Raw genomic sequence first — 20,834 nt, 5'->3', positions numbered from 1 at the left:
GTCTCAACTTGGAGGTTTTTCAGACCACACAAGTAGTTTTAGCTGCACACCCCTTGTGAGACAATTTGTGGTTATTAATTCTCAGGAGATATTTTTTCCTCTACTCTTCACACAATCCTAAGTTAGACAATTTTCTTTGCTATCTCCAGCTAGGGGGTGGAGGTTATTTCTAACTTACCCTTTAAGCCTTTTAGGAATTCTCACTTTATGCATCAGCTCTTCTGTTCCCCATCTTCAGTTGGCCCTAGGTTCTTTATCATTTGCCTTCTTCATAAGAGGTTTGGAAAACTCAAGAGTCTGGTTTATTCAGAATCTTGAGAGTGAAAATCAGCTTGTGTCCTCTGTTTACTCTTTTGGGGTTGCAGCTTTCACTCCGCCTCTGATGATTCTTTACTTTGTTGCTCACCCTGTGATGTATTTTAAATAATGTTATTACATTTCACAAATATTTTAATTTTGTTTCCATAGTAGTTTAAAGTATCTAAACCACCATACTATAGGAACTGGCATTGTATAGCAAACTTTTATAAATTTGGCTTTGCTTTTTATTTTTGGTTGGTTTATAAAAAAATTAATTTTGTCTTCTTTTTTAGTATTTTAATGTTTTTCTGTGTTTGGGGTGAGGGTCATAGATACCAGTCCAATTTTAATATTCTGTGTTTAGTATACACTGTTATGGAATGATTCGTGGTGCTTCTGTTGATATAACCAACAAATACTTGTTGAATGTCTGCTTTATACCAGGTACTATTCTAGGAATGGGGTTATAGAAGTGAACATAATAGATAAAAATCCCTGCCCCCTCAGGGAGCTTGGATTCTAGTATGGAAGACATGGGCATGTAGTACATTAGACAGTGATAACACTAAGGAGAAATAAAGCAGGGAAGGGGACCTTGCTTCTTTGAAGAGAATAGCTCAAGAATAGGCAGAAAGGGTGACATTTTTAAAGAAAAGAGGATATGAGCGATGAACACTCCAGAAAAAGGACCTAAATGCTTTACAAATACCTAAGAGAGTAAGGAATGAAAAGTTTTATATTTATACTATTGCAAGCATTGATGTTTATTCTTTCTTCTCTCTTAAATCTCAATTTTTCTTTTTCTACTTGTTTAGTTTTCCTGGCAGGAGAACTGACTTTATCATCTTGGGCAAGTTTCTTAATGTCGTTGAGTTAAAATAAGACTACTGCCTATCTCTCGGGATAGACGGATGAAACAAGACATTTGTAAAATACCTGACATTTGATAGGTACTCAATACATGGTAGTTTCTCTTGTTTTCATTCTTCCTGTCTTATCTAGGCTATTTTCAGCACTTGTTTCAGTACCTGTTGGTACATTTGCAATGATATGATTCTTTTTTTGTTTTTATTTTTTATTTTTTGCAATAGTTTCTCTCTTGTTGCCCAGGCTGGAGTGCAATGGCGCAATCTCACTGCAACGCCCACCTCCCGGGTTCAAGCGATTCTTGTGCGTCACCCTCCCAAGTAGCCGGGATTATAGGCACCCGTCACTATGCCCAGCTAATTTTTGTATTTTTTTTAGTAGAGACGGTGTTTCGCCATGTTGGCAGGCTGGTCTTGAACTCCTGACCTCAGGTGATCCACCCGCCTCGGCTTTCCAAAGTGCTGGGATTACAGGTGTGAGCCACCGTGCCTGGCCATAATGATATGATTTTTATGCAGCACCGTGGAGACAGCGTGTGATAGGAAATTAACTAAAGACAAATTAGGAGAATTTGAAAGTTTCAAATTTGAAAGATTTTTAAAAACCTTTCTTAAGTAGTTTATAAAGTCTGATTTGGTTCTCAAGGCTAAGGGGATAAAACCGAGCTTTGTCCATTTTCCCCTTAAAGGTATTTTTCATTGTATTGCATGCAGGTTGGCAGCCTCAGCAAATTTCCATTTGTATACGTGACAGCAGAATCTCCAGTTACAATCAACTCAAAGCAAGCAGGGGCATGCCACATACATGTTCATATATAGTTATGTGTCTCCTCTTTATCCTTTAACCTTAACTGGCTCTAATGTTTCAGTGTGAATTGGTGAGTTTTTTTGCGCCACTACAAATGGAGGAAATGTAACAGTAAGGGTGAAACTGCAAGATTCCTGTAGTTTTGGCTTGAAAGAAGCTGAAATGTAAGTTAAGAAGTAAAATTAGACCCTGAAGTAACTTGTGTTCCTTTGGTGAGATTTTCTTTGATTGGAGAGTCCTGGGACCTTACTTTTCTGTCTTTCCTTTTTTTTTTTTTTTTTTTCAAGACGGAGTCTCGCTCTGCCGCCCAGGCTGGAGTGCAGTAGGGTGATCTCGGCTCACTGCAAGCTCCACCTCCCGGGTTCACGCCATTCTCCTGCCTCAGCCTCCCGAGTAGCTGGACTACAGGCGCCCGCCACCACGCCCGGCTAATATTTTGTATTTTTAGTAGAGATGGGGTTTCACCGTGTTAGACAGGATAATCTTGATCTCCTGACCGCTTGATCCACCCACCTCAGCCTCCAAAGTGCTGGGATTACAGGCGTGAGCCGCCGCGCTCAACTGGGACCTTACTTTTCATACTTGTTTTGATACTGATTCACCATGGGGTCTCAGTCAATCAGTTTTCTCTGTCTGTGTCATGAGTGATACTCTCCATACAAGGCTTCCTTGCCTTGTATGACTGTTGAGATTTCATAGGATGTGAGCCACGTCAAAGTAAGATAAGCACTAAAGACAAAGTACAACTATTTATACTGTATGCTTTTGGTTTTTGGTCTCTCCCCAGCCCTACCATTGACCATACCCTGCTGGACATGCCCTTCCTTTGACTCCCTGGGGAGATGCCCTCTGACTTCTGAGAGCAGCTGGACCACCCATTCTGAAGACACCAGCAGTCCTAGCTTTGGATGTTCGTATACAGACCTGCAGCTCATCAATGCTGAGGAGCAGACGAGTGGTCAGGCTTCTGGGGCTGACTCGACTGGTAAGATGGAGCTCTAAGCCAGAGGGCTTTGCAAATCACTGTTGGTGTACCCAAGCCCACTTTTAAAGTCCTTTAAAAAATCACTGCAGCTGGCTTCCTTTGCAGAATGAGTTCAGGTGTTGTTATCCAGTCAAAAAACTAGAACCCAAAGTGGCTAGAAATTGCATTGGGGAAGATGTATACACAAATTGGATCCTTGGTTGGCAGATCATTCATACTGGGTAACATTTGACAGTGTATCTTAATATGTTGTTTTCTGACTGTTTGGTATAAATACCAATTTATTTTCTCCTGGGATTACTGAACTATGTGTAAATATGCACAAGGCTGAATCTTTCATCCTACTACCCACGCATCTTGCGTTTTCAATAAGAGGGAGGTAGATTTAAGCAGAAAAAAGCAAATGTTATGTGAAACAGAATGAGAATGAAGACTCAGCCACTGTGTCCAGACTACAAATCATTTTGTAGTTAAGTGTTTATTCTCTTGTACCTTGGTTGGGTGATACGTCAATCGGCAATGCACTATACCTCATTTATTAAACTTTCCAGTAGGCATAAGATGGAATGCTGGCTTTCTTTGCAGGTGGAATATGGGTCTGTTAACAAGTGCTGAATTACAGGCAAGGTTTGGAAATGGCATTGGAAAGATTCTTGGCATTGGAAAGATGTTCTTGGTGTTTTGGTTATTTGGCCCAAGAGATTGGTTTCTTCTGAAAGTGATGAAGTTACTGCTCGTTTCTCTGTGGATGGAATTACCCAGTGTGTTGACAACATTTGTTCTTCCTTCTCAATGTTGTTCAGAGTTTCTAGGTCATTTTTAAGCTTTGGATGTTTGCCCTCATGCTATGTGCCATTGAATTTTACAAGTATAAAGAGGGATCTGTCTTGCAGACTGAGGGGTTCAGGCAGGATTTGGTTTGGTATTAGATAATGTTGCAGAGAATCCTAGTTTATCATGGACCCGCTTTGTCTTCAGAAGCTGTGGTTCTTTATAGTGTTTTGTTTTCACAGACACTTCTTCACTTCTGGTTTGTCTCTGTGGCTGATGATCCTGGTCGGTGGCTGAAATATGCCTCCACGGCCCCATTTCCACAGTGGGGGCATCTCATGGATGCGAGCACACCTTCAGCAGCTGAGGCTGTTAGGAGGAGAGGCTGAGCTTGCCTCCCTGCTTCACTTTTCATTGCTCTCGGCCCCCTTTCCAGGGAGGAGGCACCTAAGCGTTGGTTCAGGCTACCCAGACTCCAGAGCTAGACTTCTCAGGTTCAAACCCTGATTCTGCACTGACCAGCTGTGTGACCTCGAACAGGGTCCTTACTATCTTTATGACTCTATTTCCTCTTCTGAAAAATGGGTATACCTCACCAAGTTGTTATCAGCTCCAAACGAGATGGTTTATGTAGAATAGCTTACATGACATTTGACACAGAGTAAGTTGTCCATCAGGGATGAAACAAGTTCTCTTTCCTGCTGCAAGGTTCTTGTTGCTTCGGAGAGTTGCAAAACAGGCCCCTCACTGAAGGCAAAGACAAGATCTCTAGGCTCAGGCTGTTTTTTATTGTCTTCTCGACTTTCTTATTAGATGAAAGTTGCTTTAATTCTTGGAGGTTCAAATAATGAAAATCAGAGCCCTAGCCTGAACTAGACATTATTAGTCTGCCTCCACAGCTTATCATTATTTTTAACATCTCCTTGTTCTAAAGTCGTTCTAACAGTGTTATAGTTTGCATCAAGAAAACCTCCCCTGTTTTGGTTAGGGTCCTGGCAGGAAGCAGATGGTGCCCTAAAAATGTTTATCTGGAGAGAGCTTAATGAAGAGACCACCTACAGAGGAAGCAAGTGCTGAAATCATAGAAGAGGGGCTGCCCAACAGGAGCTATGGTGACAGAAAGGACAAAGCCACTGTAGAGATTTGACCAAGCAGGGAGATAGGGAAGAATAAATTCCCAGATCTGGTGCTGGTGTTTCCAACTGGCAGATCCTAGCCTGAGGCCAAAGGGCATGAAGCCCTGGGGAAGCAGCCCATAGAGGTCAGTCACCAGAGCAGATAGAATGGATCTGAGGTTGCAAGTGGGGAACAGGTATGTTGGAATAGCCAGCACACGTGGTCCTCATGAGGAACTAACTGGTCCCTACACCAGAGTTTATACCAGAGACTCAAAGGCAAATCTGGGACTGGAGAATGAGGAGGGATGCTCTTATTCAACAAGAGGCAGTTTCCATGGCTACAGGGAGGGTAGAGGCATGGCTTTTTGGTAACCATCCTGTTTTTTGTTTGTTTGAGGCAGAGTCTCACTCTGTCACCCAGGCTGGAGTCTCATGGTGCAATCTCGGCTCACTGCAACGTCTTGCCTCCCAGGTTCAAGTGATTTTCCTGCCTCAGCCTCCCGAGTAGCTGGGATTACAGGTGTGTGCCACCACGCCTGGCTAATTTTTGTATTTTTAGTAGAGACACCATTTCGCCATGTTGGTCAGGCTGATCTCAAACTCCTGACCTCAGGTGATCCGCCTGCCTTGGCCTCTCAAAGTGCTAGGATTACAGGTGTGAGCCACCACACCCAGCCCCATCCTCTTTTACAGTAATAATAGTTATAGATAGCATTTACTGAGTGTCTGCTGTGTGCCAGCGTATGAGGTGTATGATCTCTGGCTTTCACAGCAGTCCTGCGAGGCTGGTGTCATTCTCCCCATTTCCTAGTTGACACTGAGTCTGAGAAAGGTAAAGCAACTTGTTAAGAGAACACCGCTGAGAAATGGATGACCTGAATTTCAGTGAAACTTCTAAACCCTTTTCCAGCCAGTTCCCAAACCTGGCAGTGCCTCAAGTCACCGTAGTTAATTTATTTGCTATGTTACCCCCCAGACTTTCTGTACAGATGTGGATAGAGGATGCATACGAGCATATATACAAGGGATTTAAAACAAGATGTGTAGCAGGCAGAGCTTGAGGATAAAGTTCATATGTCCTTAACAGATATGCATGCTTACAGATAACTGTTGTGTGCCCACAGTATTATGTTCTGTAAACAAGTTGCTGGACATTTTACTTTGAAATCTCCCTATTCTTTAGTAATCAAGCTAGGACCCAGGATGGCCCAGGTGCTAGGGAATGCTTCCATCTGCTTTGATGACACAGTCTTCCTTCACATCTCACCTCCATCTGCCCTCCAGGCCCAGAGGTGACAGGTGGTATATCTCCATGAGCCTGGGAAAGGAGAGGCAGTGAAGTGAGTCCTCAGAGAGCAGCTCCGCAGGCCGTGGAGACAGTGTCTGGATGCATCCTGAGCTGTGGTAACCCATGAGGCTCTTCCTGAACATCCTGACGTGTGCAAATAGGGTAGAGTTCTGGCTTTGAAAAGTCTTTGACTCGTCCTGGGTCCCAGAATAGAAGGAGGACAAGGAAAGACAAAGTTTAGGAGAATGAACAAGTATTTTTCAACCTGTGACATTTCTCCATTTACTCCAGTAGCAGGGAATTTAAAAATGCTTTCAGTTGTCCAGGCGTGGTGGCTCGTGCCTGTATTCCAAGCACTTTGGGAGGCTGAGGTGGGTGGATCACTTGAAGCTAGGAGTTTGAGACCAGCTTAACCAACATGGTGAAACCCCATCTCTACTAAAAATACAAAAATTAGCTGGGCGTGGTGGTGTGCCTGTAATTGCAGCTCCTTGGGAAGCTGAGGCAGGAGAATCGCTTGAACCCGGGAGGCGGAGGCTGCAGTGAGCCGAGATCGCGCCACCGAACTCCAGCCTGGGTGACAGAGTGAGACTTGGTCTCAAAAAAAAAAAAAAAAAAAAAAAAAAAGGAAGAAAAAAATGCTTTCAGTTGAGCTATTGAGAGCTCCTCCAGCCAGGTGATGCCCTGCCTTCTGCCTGGCACCAGGCTTGTGGCAGTGCCAACCTCTAGGAGTGCCCTGCTTTGAGGCTGGGTGGTTCTGGTTGGGGAAACTGAATCCCCCTGGGGTTATGGCGCAGATTCCCATCAGTCTGTCCTCCAGGTAAGTCATTTCTTCAGAGCTTTACTTACTTATTTGTAAAATGGAACTGAGCGATCCTGCTCAGTCAGGGTGACAGGGTATATATGAATGTATGAATGTGTTTTGTACAGTGCAAAGTGCTGTAGGAATAAAAAATTCTTAATTTAATATCTCTTTGCCTCATTTCCATTTGATATGGGACATAAGGATAATGACTGTCCACTCCTCTGTTACCCCCAAAGAGAGCTGTTACCCAGACTATAGCATGTGGAATGAGATCTGAGAAGGGCTTTGCATTTCTCAGTAGCAAGCGGTAAATACAGAGATGCTGTGGGGAGTTCGGTATGACTGGTTTCTGTGCTTGGGGAACCTTGGGAGGAACTGCCTTGGGGAGATGTTTGTCATTGTCCCCTCCTCCCGTGCCCTTTAGCATTGCAGAGGGTGATAGAGGGTGAAGAGCTCCTTGGAATTGCAGCCTCATCTGGCGCTCCGTCAGCTGAGCCGGGCTCTTCCTGGTGAGAGCACGGTGTGTCAGGGTAAGCACTGGGCACCTCATGTTCTGTGAGTCACCTCTTGTTTGGAGAGGGATTACGGTGCTCTGGGCCCAGCCTATTTGCCTTGGCCCCCTTGCTTGGTAGTGGGCGGCCGAGAGCAGAGCGACAGCCTCCTCCCCGTCACTGCGGCAGACTTCTGCATGGATGTGGCAGCCCCGCAGGGCCATGTAATTCCCAGCGTAATCGTGGAGGGGAAGACTCTGTGATCAGCCTACACTTTCTTCTCATTTTCTCACCAAGGGGATAATTAGTAGGAAGGCAAACAAATCCCCTCAGCTTGGTTAAATCACAGGGTGCGGGGGGCAGAGCTGGAGAGTAGTGTTGATGTTAGCTCTGAGGTCTACTCTCAAGAGCAGATGGCAGGAGAAGACCCCAAACAACATTTCACTCCGCTCTTACCTCTCATCTCCACAGGGGTCTCCTTTGTCTAGACAAGGTGGGCACACCCTGCCATTTTCCCCAGTCAGGGTAGCTCTGTAATGCCACTGGGTTCACATGGCTTGGTGAACAGTAAGAGGGTTGAGGGAATAAAAGCAAACCTTGTGCCTTTTAAGTTCATTCCAACCAGGGAAGAGAAAACACGTAAATGCTTGCACACAAGCTGCTCTTAAGTAGTAGGCTTTGGTTGGGTTCTTTTTTATTTTTATTATTTTTTTTAATTTTGAGACAGAGTCTCACTCTGTCACCCAGGCTAGAGTGTAGTGGCATGGTCTCGGCTTACTGCAACCTCCACCTTCTGGGTTCAAGCGATCCTTCCATCTCAGCCTCCTGAGTACCTGGGACCACAGATACGTGCCACCATGTCTGGCTAATTTTTGTATTTTTAGTAGAGATGGGGTTTCACTATATTGGCCAGGTTGGTCTTGAACTCCTAACCTCAGGTGATCTGCCCACCTTGGCCTCCCAAAGTGCTGGGATTATAGGCATGAGCCACTGCACCTGTCCAAGTTCTCTTTTACGCATAAGAAAAGTATAGATTTAAGTGTAGGATTAGAATGCTCAGATATGTGTAAACTGAGGAATGTTAAGACTGGATGAAGCACCTAGCAGGTGTTTAATAATTGTTTAATATATCCTTGAATGGGCCGGGCGCGGTGGCTCAAGCCTGTAATCCTAGCACTTTGGGAGGCCGAGACGGGCGGATCACGAGGTCAGGAGATCGAGACCATCCTGGCTAACATGGTGAAACCCCGTCTCTACTAAAAAATACAAAAAACTAGCCGGGCGCGGTGGCGGGCGCCTGTAGTCCCAGCTACTCGGGAGGCTGAGGCAGGAGAATGGCGTAAACCCGGGAGGCGGAGCTTGCAGTGAGCTGAGATCGGCCACTGCACTCCAGCCTGGGCGACAGAGCGAGACTCCGTCTCAAAAAAAAAAAAAAAAAAAAAAAAAAATATATATATATATATCCTTGAATGGATAGCTTGAGTTTGCAGGTGGTGGTGTGCCAAACCCCTGTCAACTCTAGTGGGGGTGGCACCAGGTTCAAGAGGCTGAAGAAGAGACCCAGGGCCAGCAAACAAGACATGGGCCTTTACTGGAGGCTTACATACAGGAAAGAGTCCAGTGGCGGGAGACTGAACAGAACAGCAACCACTTGCAAAAAGCATGCAGTTTATATAGCATTTTCAGTTAGCACCATTTCGCTAACAACCTCCAGCTGGCAACGTTTATTCAACCCAGAACTTGGGACCTTGATCCACTATATACCCTGTGTTCCTTGGGATGGGCTGGGGGCTCAGATGTTCCTCATAGACAAGGAACAAATCCCCAAGTTGGCTACGCCAGGATTCCTTAGCTCAACACGCACATTCATGTGCGTCTGCCATACGGGGTCCTTCTCAGGCTGTGCTTATGTTATTGCTATCAGGTGGATTTGCCATACAGGTGGCTAAAATCGTCTGCATCCCTGACATTTGTATCCCACTTGAACTTAAGAGTCCAGTGTTTCCCCAAGTATGTCCCATGCAGAAGGCCAAAAAGATCCAGATGCTGGGGCCAGCATGTTAGGTCATGCTGTGCCCCCTTTGTTGGAGATTTATAACATGTATTAGCTTATTAAAGACTTTGAAAATTCCTGAAGTTATATGTATGTAGATGTATAATTTATATTTATATACATGTAATGTATACACACACACACATATATATATACGTTTAGCTTTTCATTAACCTCTACTGCCTCCTTGGTCAGATAGTGGTGTTCAGAAACACAAACATACATAAATTGGCAAACCTGACTTGGAAGTACAGGCCATTTTAGCTGTGTTTCCTAACACTGCTAAAGTTTTAGAGAGCTAGAGAAACCAGAAAGAAATATTTTGACAAACTACCTGTATTAGTTAACTTTATAAAGTTAGCCTTACTTTGTCTCTTGCTCTGCTAAACCTCTTGACCTTTTTAAAAAATATAAAATTCTAGATTCAGCAGGCTCAAAACTGTATTTTGCCAAACTTTCTTTGTATTTAAACCCCCATAGGCTTTAAAACAAATTTAGACCAGATGTTCTTGATTCATTTGCATTTAACGGATCACAGTGGACTTCTGCCAGAGCAGTAGGATATCCCTAGAGATTTTGAACTCCGTTTTTTTCTCAGAAACAAGTGTTTGTATTCCATTTGGATTTTAGACTCCAGCATTTCCCAAAGGGTGTCCCAAAGTGATTTCCCGAAGTGAGTAGAGAGTTGTGGCCTACGGAACCTCAGATTTTTGTGACAACTACTTTTTAGACGCTCAGAAAGGTTCTCTTGTCATTATTTATTAAGAGCGTCACCTGGGCTGCATGTCTCTGTACAAGATATAACGTGTTTCTCTGTTGCCTGTTTTGCTGTCATCCTGCTGCAGCTCATAGAGCTCCAAACCAGAGTGGAGCCCAGATTCACAGGTAAACAGTAATTACCATTGTGCTTGATGGGATTACAGGAGATTTTTGTCGTTCTTAAGGCACATCTCTATTTTATGATATTTTTTAACCTTGAATATATTTTGCTTGGAAAACAAAAACAAGTTAACTAATTTTTAAAATTCTTTCTCCTAGCTACAAAAGTCAGAGATACTCATCTTCTTCCTGAACAATATTTTCCTTCCTTAAAATGGAAGAACAGCAGAGCAGTTTTTTAAAACAAATCACATCTTTTCACTCTTTCATTAACAAATACACATTTGGCCTCATTTCTGTTCTCATGTATTTTTGTCTTCATTTGTTGTGCATTTTAGATTTTAATCCTTATTAAAACCAAAAAACTCTAATGATTGCTTTGTTTGAAGCTTTTTCCAGGAGGTTCAAAAGTTTCTCAGAAACACATATATTGAGTTCTTACCATTTATCAGTTACTGAGAATACAGAGAAAAGTAAGCTATGTGATATTTTCCCATGAGGAAGTGATAATCTGCAAACAGCTTTTTTTTACCATTAAAAGGATTTTTATATATAATTTTTAAAATTGTTTCTATGTGTAATTGTTTCTACTGTGTGCCAGGAATGTCCTATATACTTTATATATATATTATCTCATTTAATCTTCACAATTTAAAAGTACATATTACTGCCCCATTTTATGAGTTCAGAACCAACAGCTCAAGAGGTTAAATGATTTGTCAAAAGTCACACAAATAGAAAAGTAGTTGGGATTCAACTCAAGTCTCTCCTGGGCTCATCCTGCCCTGTGCCTGGTGTACTGTGGGAGGCTGGTGTTTGTGAACACAGTCGCTTGCTGGAAGGAGCAATTATAGAGAGCCTTCCCCAGATGCAGTGCTGCCTCCGCTGCATTTCCCAGGAGCAATATACAAACCCCCCTCATGGGCTTATTTCACTGGACTGCAGTTCTTTGTTTAGGAGTCCTCTGCTGGACCGAGACCTTTGTGGAAGCAGGAACCATCTCCATCGTATATCCCCAGCATGTTGCCTGGCACATTGAAATTACACAGTGGATCTTTGTGGAATACATTAATCCTTTTTTAAATTTAAAATTTTAAAATTGTAAGTAGACAAATTATATGTATTGATGGGGTACAAAGTTATGTTATGATTTTTTAATACAATGTGGAACAATTAAATCAGTTAACATATCTATCACTTTAAATACTTATTATTTTTTGTGGTGAGAAGACTTGAAATTTATTCTCTTAGCAATTTGCCAGTCTAGAATACAGTATTTGTCACTGTATTCATCACACTGTGTAATACATTTTCAAGAAATAAAAACCTTATTACTACTGTCTAATTGAGGCTTTGTACCATTTGACCAGCATCTACCCATTCCCTGCATCCCCCCAGGCTCTGGTAACCACCATTCTACTTTCTGCTTCTTTAAGTTTGGTTGTTCTACATTCCACATATAAGGGAGAACATGTAGTACTTATTTTTCTGTGCCTGGCTTATTTCACTTAGTATAATGTTATTCACGTCCATCCATGTTGTTGTAAATTACAAAATATTTTTCTTTTTAAAGGCTAAATAGTATTTCATTGTGTATATATTCCACATTTTCTTCATCCATTCATCCACTGATGGACACTTAGGTTGATTCCATAACTTGTGTATTGTTTAATAGTGCTGTAGTGAGCATGGGCATGCAGACATCCCTTTGACATACTGATTTCAAATCTTTTGAGTAACCCAGAACTGGGATTGCTGGATCATGTTGTAATTCCATTTTTAGTTTTATGAGGAGCCTTTTTCGTAATGGCTGTACTAAATTACATTCCCACCAACATTATACAAGGGTTCCCTTTTCTCCACATCCTCACCAACACTACTGATATTTAATCTTTTTGATAATGCCGTTCTGACAGGTGTGAGGTGATATCTCATGGTGGTTTTAACTTGCATTTCCCTAATGGTTATTGATGTTGCATATTTTATATGTCTATATATTTATATTTGTATGTTAGCCTTTTGTATGTCTTCTTTTGAGAAATGTCTTTCAGGTCCTTTGCCTATTTTTAAATCAGATGATTTGTTTTCTTTCTGTAGAGTTGTTTGAGTTTCTTATGTATCTTGGATATTAATCCCTTATCAGATGTGTGGTTTGCAAATATTTTCTCCAAATTCATAGTTTGTCTCTTCCCTCTGTTGTTTCCTTTGTTGTAAAAAAAACTTATTTTGATTTAATCCCATTTGTCTTTTTTATTTTGTTGCCTGTGCCTTTGGGGTCAAATGTAAAAAATCATTGCCTAGACCAATATTGTCTAGTTTTTCCCTTATGTTTTCTTCTAATAGTGTTACAGTTTCAGGTCTTATGTTTAAGCCTTTAATCCATTTTGAGTTGATTCTGTATATGGTGTGAGATAAGGGTCTAATTTTATTCTGCATGTGGATATCCAGTTTTACCAACACTATTTATTGAAGAGATGATTCTTTTCCTAAGGTGTTGGCACCTTTGTCAAAAATCAAATGATTGTACATGTGTGGCTTCATTTCTGGGCTTTCTGTTCTGTTCCATTGGTTAATGAGTCTATTTTTATGCTAGTATCATGCTCTTTTAATTTCTATATCCTTGTAGTATAGTTTCAAGTCACGTAGTGTGATACCTCCAAGTTTGTTGTTTTTGCTTATGACAGCTTTGGCTATTTGGTGTTTGTTTCGTTTTGTTTTTAAGTCAATGTGGAATTTTAGGATTGTTTTCTATTTCAATGAAAAATGACGTTGGAATTTTGATAGGGATTGCACTGATTCTGTAGATTGCTTTGAGTGGTATCATCATTTTAACAATATTAATTCTTCTAATCCATGAGCACAGGATATCTTTCCATTTATTTGTATCTTCTTAAATTTATTTCATCAGTGTCTTATAGTTTTCACCTCTTTGGTTAAATTTATTCCTTTTTTGTAGATGTTGTAAATAGGATTGTTCTCTTGATTTCGTTTTCAGAACATTTGTTGGTGTATAGAAAAAGTACTGATTTTTGTGTGTTGATTTTGTGTCCTGCAACTTTATTATGTATATTTATTAGTTATAACAGTTTATGGTGGAATCTTAAGTGTTTTCTATATGTAAGATTATGTTATCAACAAACAGTGACAATTTCATTTCCTCCTTTTCTAATTGGATGCCTTTTATTTCTTTCTCTTGCCTAATTTCTCTAAGGATTTTCAATACTATGTGGAATAGAAGTGGCAAGAATGGGCATCCTTGTCTTGTTCTAGGACTTAGGGAAAAGAGTTTCAGTTTTTCACTGTTAAATATAATGTTAGCTGTGTGTTTATCACATATGGCCTTTACTGTGTTAAGGTACATTCCTTTCATACCTAATTTGTTATTTTTTTATTATTAAAGAATGTTGAATTTTGTCAAATGTTTTTGCTGCATCTAATGAGATGATCATATGTTTTTAATCTTTTGTTTTGTTAATGTGATTATCACATTTATTGATTTGCATATATTGAAACACCTTTGCATCCCAGGGATAAATCCCACTTGATTATAGGTGAATTTTAATTTTGAATTTTAATGTGCTATTAAATTTAGTTTGCCAGTATTTTATTGAGGATTTTGGAATTTATGTTCATGAAGGATCCTTTGCTATAGTTTCCTTTTCTTGCAATGTCCTTGTTTGGCTTATAAGAAGAGCTATACTGGCCTCTTAAAAGAGTTTGGAAGTGTTTTCTCTTTAATTTTTTTTAAGAGTTTGTGAGGATTGGCATTGTTCTTTATTTAAAAACAATTTTTTTAAGACAAGATGTTGCTCTGTTGCCAAGGTTGGAGTATAGTGGCATGAAGACGGCTCACTGCAGCCTCAACCTCCCAGGATTGAGCGATCCACTGCCCTCAGCCCCCCATGTGCTGGGACAGCAGGTGTGCACCACCACACCTGGCTAATGGCAGACTTCAGCAGTAAAGCTATTGGGCCCTGGAACTTTTCTTTGATGGAAGTTTTTTTAAAATTTTTTTTTTTAAATCACTGGTTCTGTCTCCTTATTGGTTATTGGTCTGCTCAGATTTTGTATTTCCTTGTGATTCAGTCTTGGTAGATTACATTTGTTAGGCAATTTATCCATTTCTTCCAGGTTATCCTGCTTTTTGGCATGTACTTATAATATTCCCTTAATATCCTTTGTATTTCTGTGATCAGTTGTAATGTCTCCCCTTTCCCTTCTCATTTTATTTACTTGTGTCTTCCATTTTTTCTTAGTCTAGCTAAAAGTTCGTCCATGTTATCTTTTCAAAAAATCAACTCTTAGTTTCATTAATCTTTTGTATTTTTCTGGTCTCTACTTCATGTATTTCTGCTTTGATCTTTATTATTTCTTTTTTCTGTTGACATCAGGCTTAGTTTGTTCAGCTTTCTCTATTTTCTTGAGGTGTACATTAAATTACTACTTGCGATATTCCTTATTTTTTTGATGTAGGCGTTCATTGCAATAAACTTTTCTCTTAGAACTACCTTTACCACTCCCATAAGTTGTGGTACATTGTATTTCTGTTTTTGTTTGTCTCAAGATATGTTTAAATTCTTTTAGTTTCTTCTTTGATCCATTGGTTGTTCGAGTCATGTTGTTTAATTTCTATATATTTGTGAATTTTCTGAACTTCTCCATGTGATTGATTTCTATTTGTTTACATTGTGGTCAGAAAACACTCTTGATATGATTTCAGTCTTCTTTAATTTAAAAAGACTTGTCTTGTGACCCACCATATGATCTATACTGGATAATGTTCTGGATGTGCTTGAGAAGAATGTACGTTCTGTTGCTGTTGGATGGAATGTTCTGTGTGTGTTTGCTAGGTCCATTTGGTCTAAAGTGTTGTTCAAGTCCAATGTTTCCTTACTACTTTTCTGTCCTGTTGATCTGCCCATTATTGAACATAGAGTATTGAAGTCCTATATGATTATTGTATTGCAATATGTCTTTCCCTTCAATCTTTTAATATTTGTTTTATGTATTTAGGTGCTTCAATATTGGGTGCATATGTATTTATAATCATTGTATTCTTTTGATGAATTGACCCCTTGATCATTATATAATGTCCTTCTTTGTCTCTTCTTACAGTTTTTGACATAAGGTCTATTTTGCCTGATATAAGTATAGCTATCCCAGCACTCTTTTGGTTTCCATTTGTGTGGAATATCTTTTTCCATTCCTTTACTTTCAGTCTATGTGTGTCTTTAAAAGGGAGGTGACCCAGCATATAGTTGGGTCTTGTTTTTTCATCCATTCTGTCACTCTGTGTCTTTTTATTGAGTAATTTAATCAATTTACATTCAAGGTAAGTATAGATAGGTAAAAACTTACTGTGACATTTTATTAATTGCCTTCTGGTTGTTTTGTAGGTTATTTTCCTATCTTTCTTCTGACTTCATTTGTGATTTTATGGTTTTCTGTAGTGGTATGCTTTGATCTTTTGTACTTTTGTTTTGCTCTTCTACTAAAGATTTTTGCTTTGTGATCACCAAGAGGCTTACATAGAACATCTTGTACTTCAGACTGCCTATTTCAAATTTATGATAACTTTGATTGTATATAACAACTCTACATGTTTACTCCTCCCTCCCCCCACACCTTATGGTTTTAATGTCAGCATTTATATTATTTTGTAATGGGTATCCTTTGACGATTTATTTTAGCTATAATTGTTATTAATAGTTTTGTCTTTTAACCCTTAATGCTAGGGATAAAATTGCCTTAGACATCATCATTATAATACATTTAGAGTATTCTGAATATAACTCTGCTTTACTTATACCATTGGGTCTTGTGCTTTCATAATTTTTACATTATTTACTACTTAGCAGCAGCTTTTTGCTTCAACTTTTAAAAACTTCACTTATCAGTACCTCTAAGGTGGGAGTACTGGCAATGAACTCCTTAGCTTTTGTTTGTCTGGAAAATTTTTTATTTTTCCCTCATTTCAGAGACAGCTTTGTTGAGCAAAGCATTCTTGGTTGGCAGGTTTCTTTTTTGCTTCAGCACTTTGAATATATCATCCCACTCTCTTCAGGCCTACAGAGTTTCTGCTGAGAAATTGATTATAGTTGTATTGGGACCCCTTTGTATGTGATGTATTTCTTACCTCTTGGTGCTCTCATAATTTTTTATTTGTCTTTAATTTTTGATCATTTGATTATGTGTCTTTGTGAACTCCTCTTTGGGTTGAATTTTATTGGAGACTTCTGCACTTCCTGTACCTGGATGTTGTCATCTTTCCTCAGGTTAGAGAAATTTTCAACTATGCTTTCTGGCTCCTTTTCTTTCTTCTCCTTCTTGAATTTCTATCGTGTGAAGGTTAGGTGTCTTGATGGTGCCTCATCCATAAGTCCTGTAGGCTTTCTTCATTCTTTTGCATTCTTTTTTTTTTTTTCTCTTCTGAATGGATAATTTCGAATGTTCTGTCTTTGAGTTCACTCATTCTTTCTTCCATTTAGTCAAGCCTGCTGTTGAAGTGTTCTATTGCATTTTTTTTTTTTTTTTTTTCCTGAGACAGAGTCTCACTCTGTAGCCTAGGCTGGAGTGCAGTGGCGTGATCTCTGCTCACTGCAACCTCCGCCTCCTGGGTCCTGGTTCAAGCAATTCTCCTGCTTCAGCCTCCCAAGTAGCTGGGATTACAGGAACATGCCACCATGCCCAGCTAATTTTTGTATTTTTATTAGAGACAGGACTTCACCATGTTGGCCAGGCTGGCCTTGAACTCCTGACCTCATGATATGCCCACCTTGGCCTCCCAAAGTACTGGGATTACAGGTGTGAGCCACCATGCCAAGCCTCTGTTGCATTTTTCACTTCAGTAATTGTGTTCTTTATCTCTAGGATTTCTATTTTTTGTTGTTGTTTCTATTTCTTTGTCAAAATTCTCATTCATGTATTATTTTCCAAATTTTATTTCATATTTATCTATATATTCTTGTCATTTACTGAACTTTTTAGAGAGGATTATTCTGAATTTTTTATCTGTCGTTTCATAGATCTCCCTTTCTTTTGGGCCGATCATTGGAACTTTGTTAGTTTCTTTTGGAGGTGTCATGATTTCCTAAGTCTTTGTAATCCTTGTGTTCTTGCATTGATATCTGTGTATTTGAGGATGCAGCCAGCTTTTCTGGCTGTTACAGGTGTTCTTTTGCAGAGGTAGGCCTTCACTGTTTAGTGATTCTGATAGGACAGCTGGTAAGGACCCTGGGAAGAACTTGCTTTCAGATACTCTAGATGGCTGGGCTGCTGCCTTTGTCTTGCATTTGGATGGGGTAGTTGGCTGGGCTCCGGTATCTGGTGAGACCACTGGCTGACCTCTGCAGTCAGGCTGAGCTGCTGGATGGACCCTGTAGTCAGCTCAGATTGGGCCAGGCCACAGGGTGCATTCCCTGGCCAGGTGATACCACTCTTTGAGTTTAGCAGCTAGACAGGGTTGCAGGAGAAGCCCAGAGATCAGGTAGAGTTTCTGATCAGGAAAGATAGGACAAGCTGCTTTGTTTTCCTCTGCTTTTCTCAGTGTAAATACATAGTTGAGGTTTGCCTCCTTGCCATGTGGGGCCTTGGGGTGGGCTCTGAGGCTGGGCTGAGAACTGTTCAAACTCTTAGGTATGGCAGATCAGCTTTGTGGGTGGGCTATGCTGTTAGCTAGTAACTCTGATAGGGAGCCACCACTGGCAAGTACACAGAGCTACCACCAAGGTCTACATCCTGGTTGCTATGGGCTCTGCCTTCTTGCTTTGTTTCTACCTGACCCGTGGTGTTTTAGATGTATGGTTTCCTTCTGGACATAGGTCTTGGTGGAGGTTGAAATGACCATGGGCTTCCTGGGAAGTGTTTGAGTATCCTAGGGAAGCTGGGTGTCTGCCTCTGATTCTCTTTTTCCTCTGTAGAAAACGTGGTCCCAAGGAGAATCCTCTCTTTGGCCCGGATGGAGGAGTGAAGTGGTTAAAGTGAGTCTATTTCTCTTACCCTTTCCATGAGGTTTTCATTCCATCCTGTGGACCATGTAGGTGACTGAGATTTGTTCCAATTTGCGGGGTTTCACCTAGGTGTTCCTGTCTGTGGATAGTTGCTAGCTGAACTCTTTGTCGGGGGTAGAGAAGCGGGGACCTCCCATTCTGTCATCTTGTTAGTGTCCTAAATTCAATTTTCTGATATAGAGCTAGAAGACCTTCATTTCCAAACCTTTTCTCCAATTAGCTAGGCTTAAATGTATTTGCTCACTGAAATGTATTTTCATGACTGGTAAGAATTAAAAGAGAACATATGGATGTGACTAGTGTGGAAATAAAACTTTTCCCCATTTTTTCAAATGTTAAACTATTATCCAATAATCTCCATTTTTTTCCTGTTCTTATTTGAATTTTACTGTCATCTTTTAATTTTTTAAAAATTAATACATGTAGATGTGTGGAGCTGCAGTGGAAGAATGCTCTCTAAGTTTACATATTTCAGAATATTACTCTTCTATACATTCTTTGATCAAAATAACCATATTTTTCTTCCCTATTTATTCACCTCAAAGACTGAAAGTATGGTGACTTGGGGAAAGCTTTTCCATGATATTGAAATATATTCTTGTGGTTACTGAACCATCTGTGTGGAGCAAAATCTAAGAAAGAGCAACAGAGTTTAAGATGCTGTGTTCCAAAAGGGTGGTGTAAATGAGATATTTCGGAAACTCTTAATAAAAAACTTGTGGTCTCCAACCAGAGATGGTTGCAAGTCCCTTTCAGAACTGCTAATGTGTTTATACTGAAGAGGAGGTGACAACTGTAAGGCTTTTTATTGATTATCTTCTGTGATGTTCTTTTTAGTATTATGATCCTTCTTTAACAGATGAGGACACCAATGCCCAGAGTCACACTTTAGTCAAGTGCTAAAATTAAGACTGACACCCAGGCTTGTCAGCACTATGCAGCTCTGTCCCTCCTGTGGCTGGGCCCTCGGGAAGGGTCACTCCTCTGTTCCCAATGCTATAGGGCAGAGTTTAAGATGCTGTGTTTTTTCAGTTCCAATCAGGTGATTCAAACTAGACATGGAACCACTTAGAATCCAGAGGGCCCATGAACTTGGATGATTTACATCTTTATGGTCTTCAGCCCCTAGGGAGGTTAATGAGATGATCATGTCCCTCAATTATGGATGTAGGCAACAAACCCCAGTAACATTAGCAGTACCTTCCACTTAGTCACCAATAGAAAGCATAGATGCCTCCATAGCACATTATAGTTGTGATAGATATCTTAAGATAGCCTTTATCTTTTACCGTTGCCACTTGGAAATCATGGTAGTTCTTGGCTGTATTAATGGTTGTATTAGTAGTAGTATTAGCCATAGTAATGGTAGCATTATTATGGTTGTTATCATGGTAATACTACCATTAATTATAATAGTATTAATATGTTAATAAAGAAGTGCTGATATTGTTATATCAGAAACTCATGAAGTTGGTTTTTAATATTAAATAAGTATTTTAATATATACTTTCTTTTTAAGTCGTATGTATTTGTTCATGTATTTAACACACTGTCTTGAGAAGGCATCCTAGGCTTTAGGAGACTGACAAACGGTCGATAGCACAAAACAGCCAAGAATCCTGCTTTGCTTATACACCTCTGATGCTTATACAATGAAGCACAGACTCTGTGAATCTAGTATCTAATGCCAACTATTCATTTATTCAAGAAATGAGGAACTACTATGTTCCAGCCACTAGGCTGGAACCTCATACCAGCTAGAGGTCAGGGCAGTATCCAGGCAAGAGAGATGGTGGCCTGGACTGGGGACCTGGACTAGGTTAGAAGAAAACTGAACAGATTTAAAAGGGATTTAGCATTTTGAATGGACAGAATCTGTATCAAACTCTTTCCCCCATTATCCTTCAAAATTTGCATCTTTGTGCGTCTACTGCTGCTTTCACCTTAATAACTCCATTTTTGTCCACATGACAAAGACCTACTGATTATATAAGATCAAATTAAAATAACGTTTTCTCTCACACAGTTCTTACTTTGTGCCAAGTACGGTCCTAAAGAAAAAATTCAAAGTAAGCTATCCCAAGCAGGTTCTCTCATGAGTTTTGCTCCGTGTCACAGTTCCTGTCACCTCTTATTTTAGGAGAGCTCTTGGCATAGATGTTATCTCCCTAACAAACGCTTCAGTCCTCCAGGGCAGTAGTGATGTTTTCATTTCTGGATTGTCCTCACAGTCTGGTTTTCAGCATAATGCTTGGAATTAGGGAGGTGTCCCGTGAATTTTGTAAAGCTACATTTCCCATTTTTCCCACATTGTATCAGCATTGTCCCTTGCTTCCCGCCAGAAAAAAAAAAAAAAAAAAAAAAGAGCTTACCTCAAAATACCTTAGTCTCAAGCACTTGAGTCTAGAAAGAGAATTGAGAAAAATGGAAAGTAGTTCCTCTGGTCATAATTCTGAACTTT

The 20,834-nt window shown here is 40.2% G+C and overlaps 1 protein-coding gene across 5 annotated transcripts in view; it reads left to right on the top strand.

The window, feature by feature from the left end:
• Positions 1-20,834, top strand: part of STON2 (stonin 2) — a 176,161-nt gene that overhangs the window by 63,609 nt on the left and 91,718 nt on the right. For all 5 annotated transcript variants that reach the window (XM_037984347.2, XM_037984343.2, XM_037984344.2 and 2 more), the window contains one exon: positions 2,762-2,959. In XM_037984347.2, coding sequence (XP_037840275.2) covers positions 2,762-2,959 — 198 coding nt within the window. The remainder of the gene's footprint in view (positions 1-2,761; positions 2,960-20,834) is intronic.

This window comes from Chlorocebus sabaeus, chromosome 24 (assembly GCF_047675955.1).
Source record: "Chlorocebus sabaeus isolate Y175 chromosome 24, mChlSab1.0.hap1, whole genome shotgun sequence".
Taxonomy (NCBI): domain Eukaryota; kingdom Metazoa; phylum Chordata; class Mammalia; order Primates; family Cercopithecidae; genus Chlorocebus; species Chlorocebus sabaeus.
This window is presented reverse-complemented; position numbering and strand designations above follow the sequence as displayed.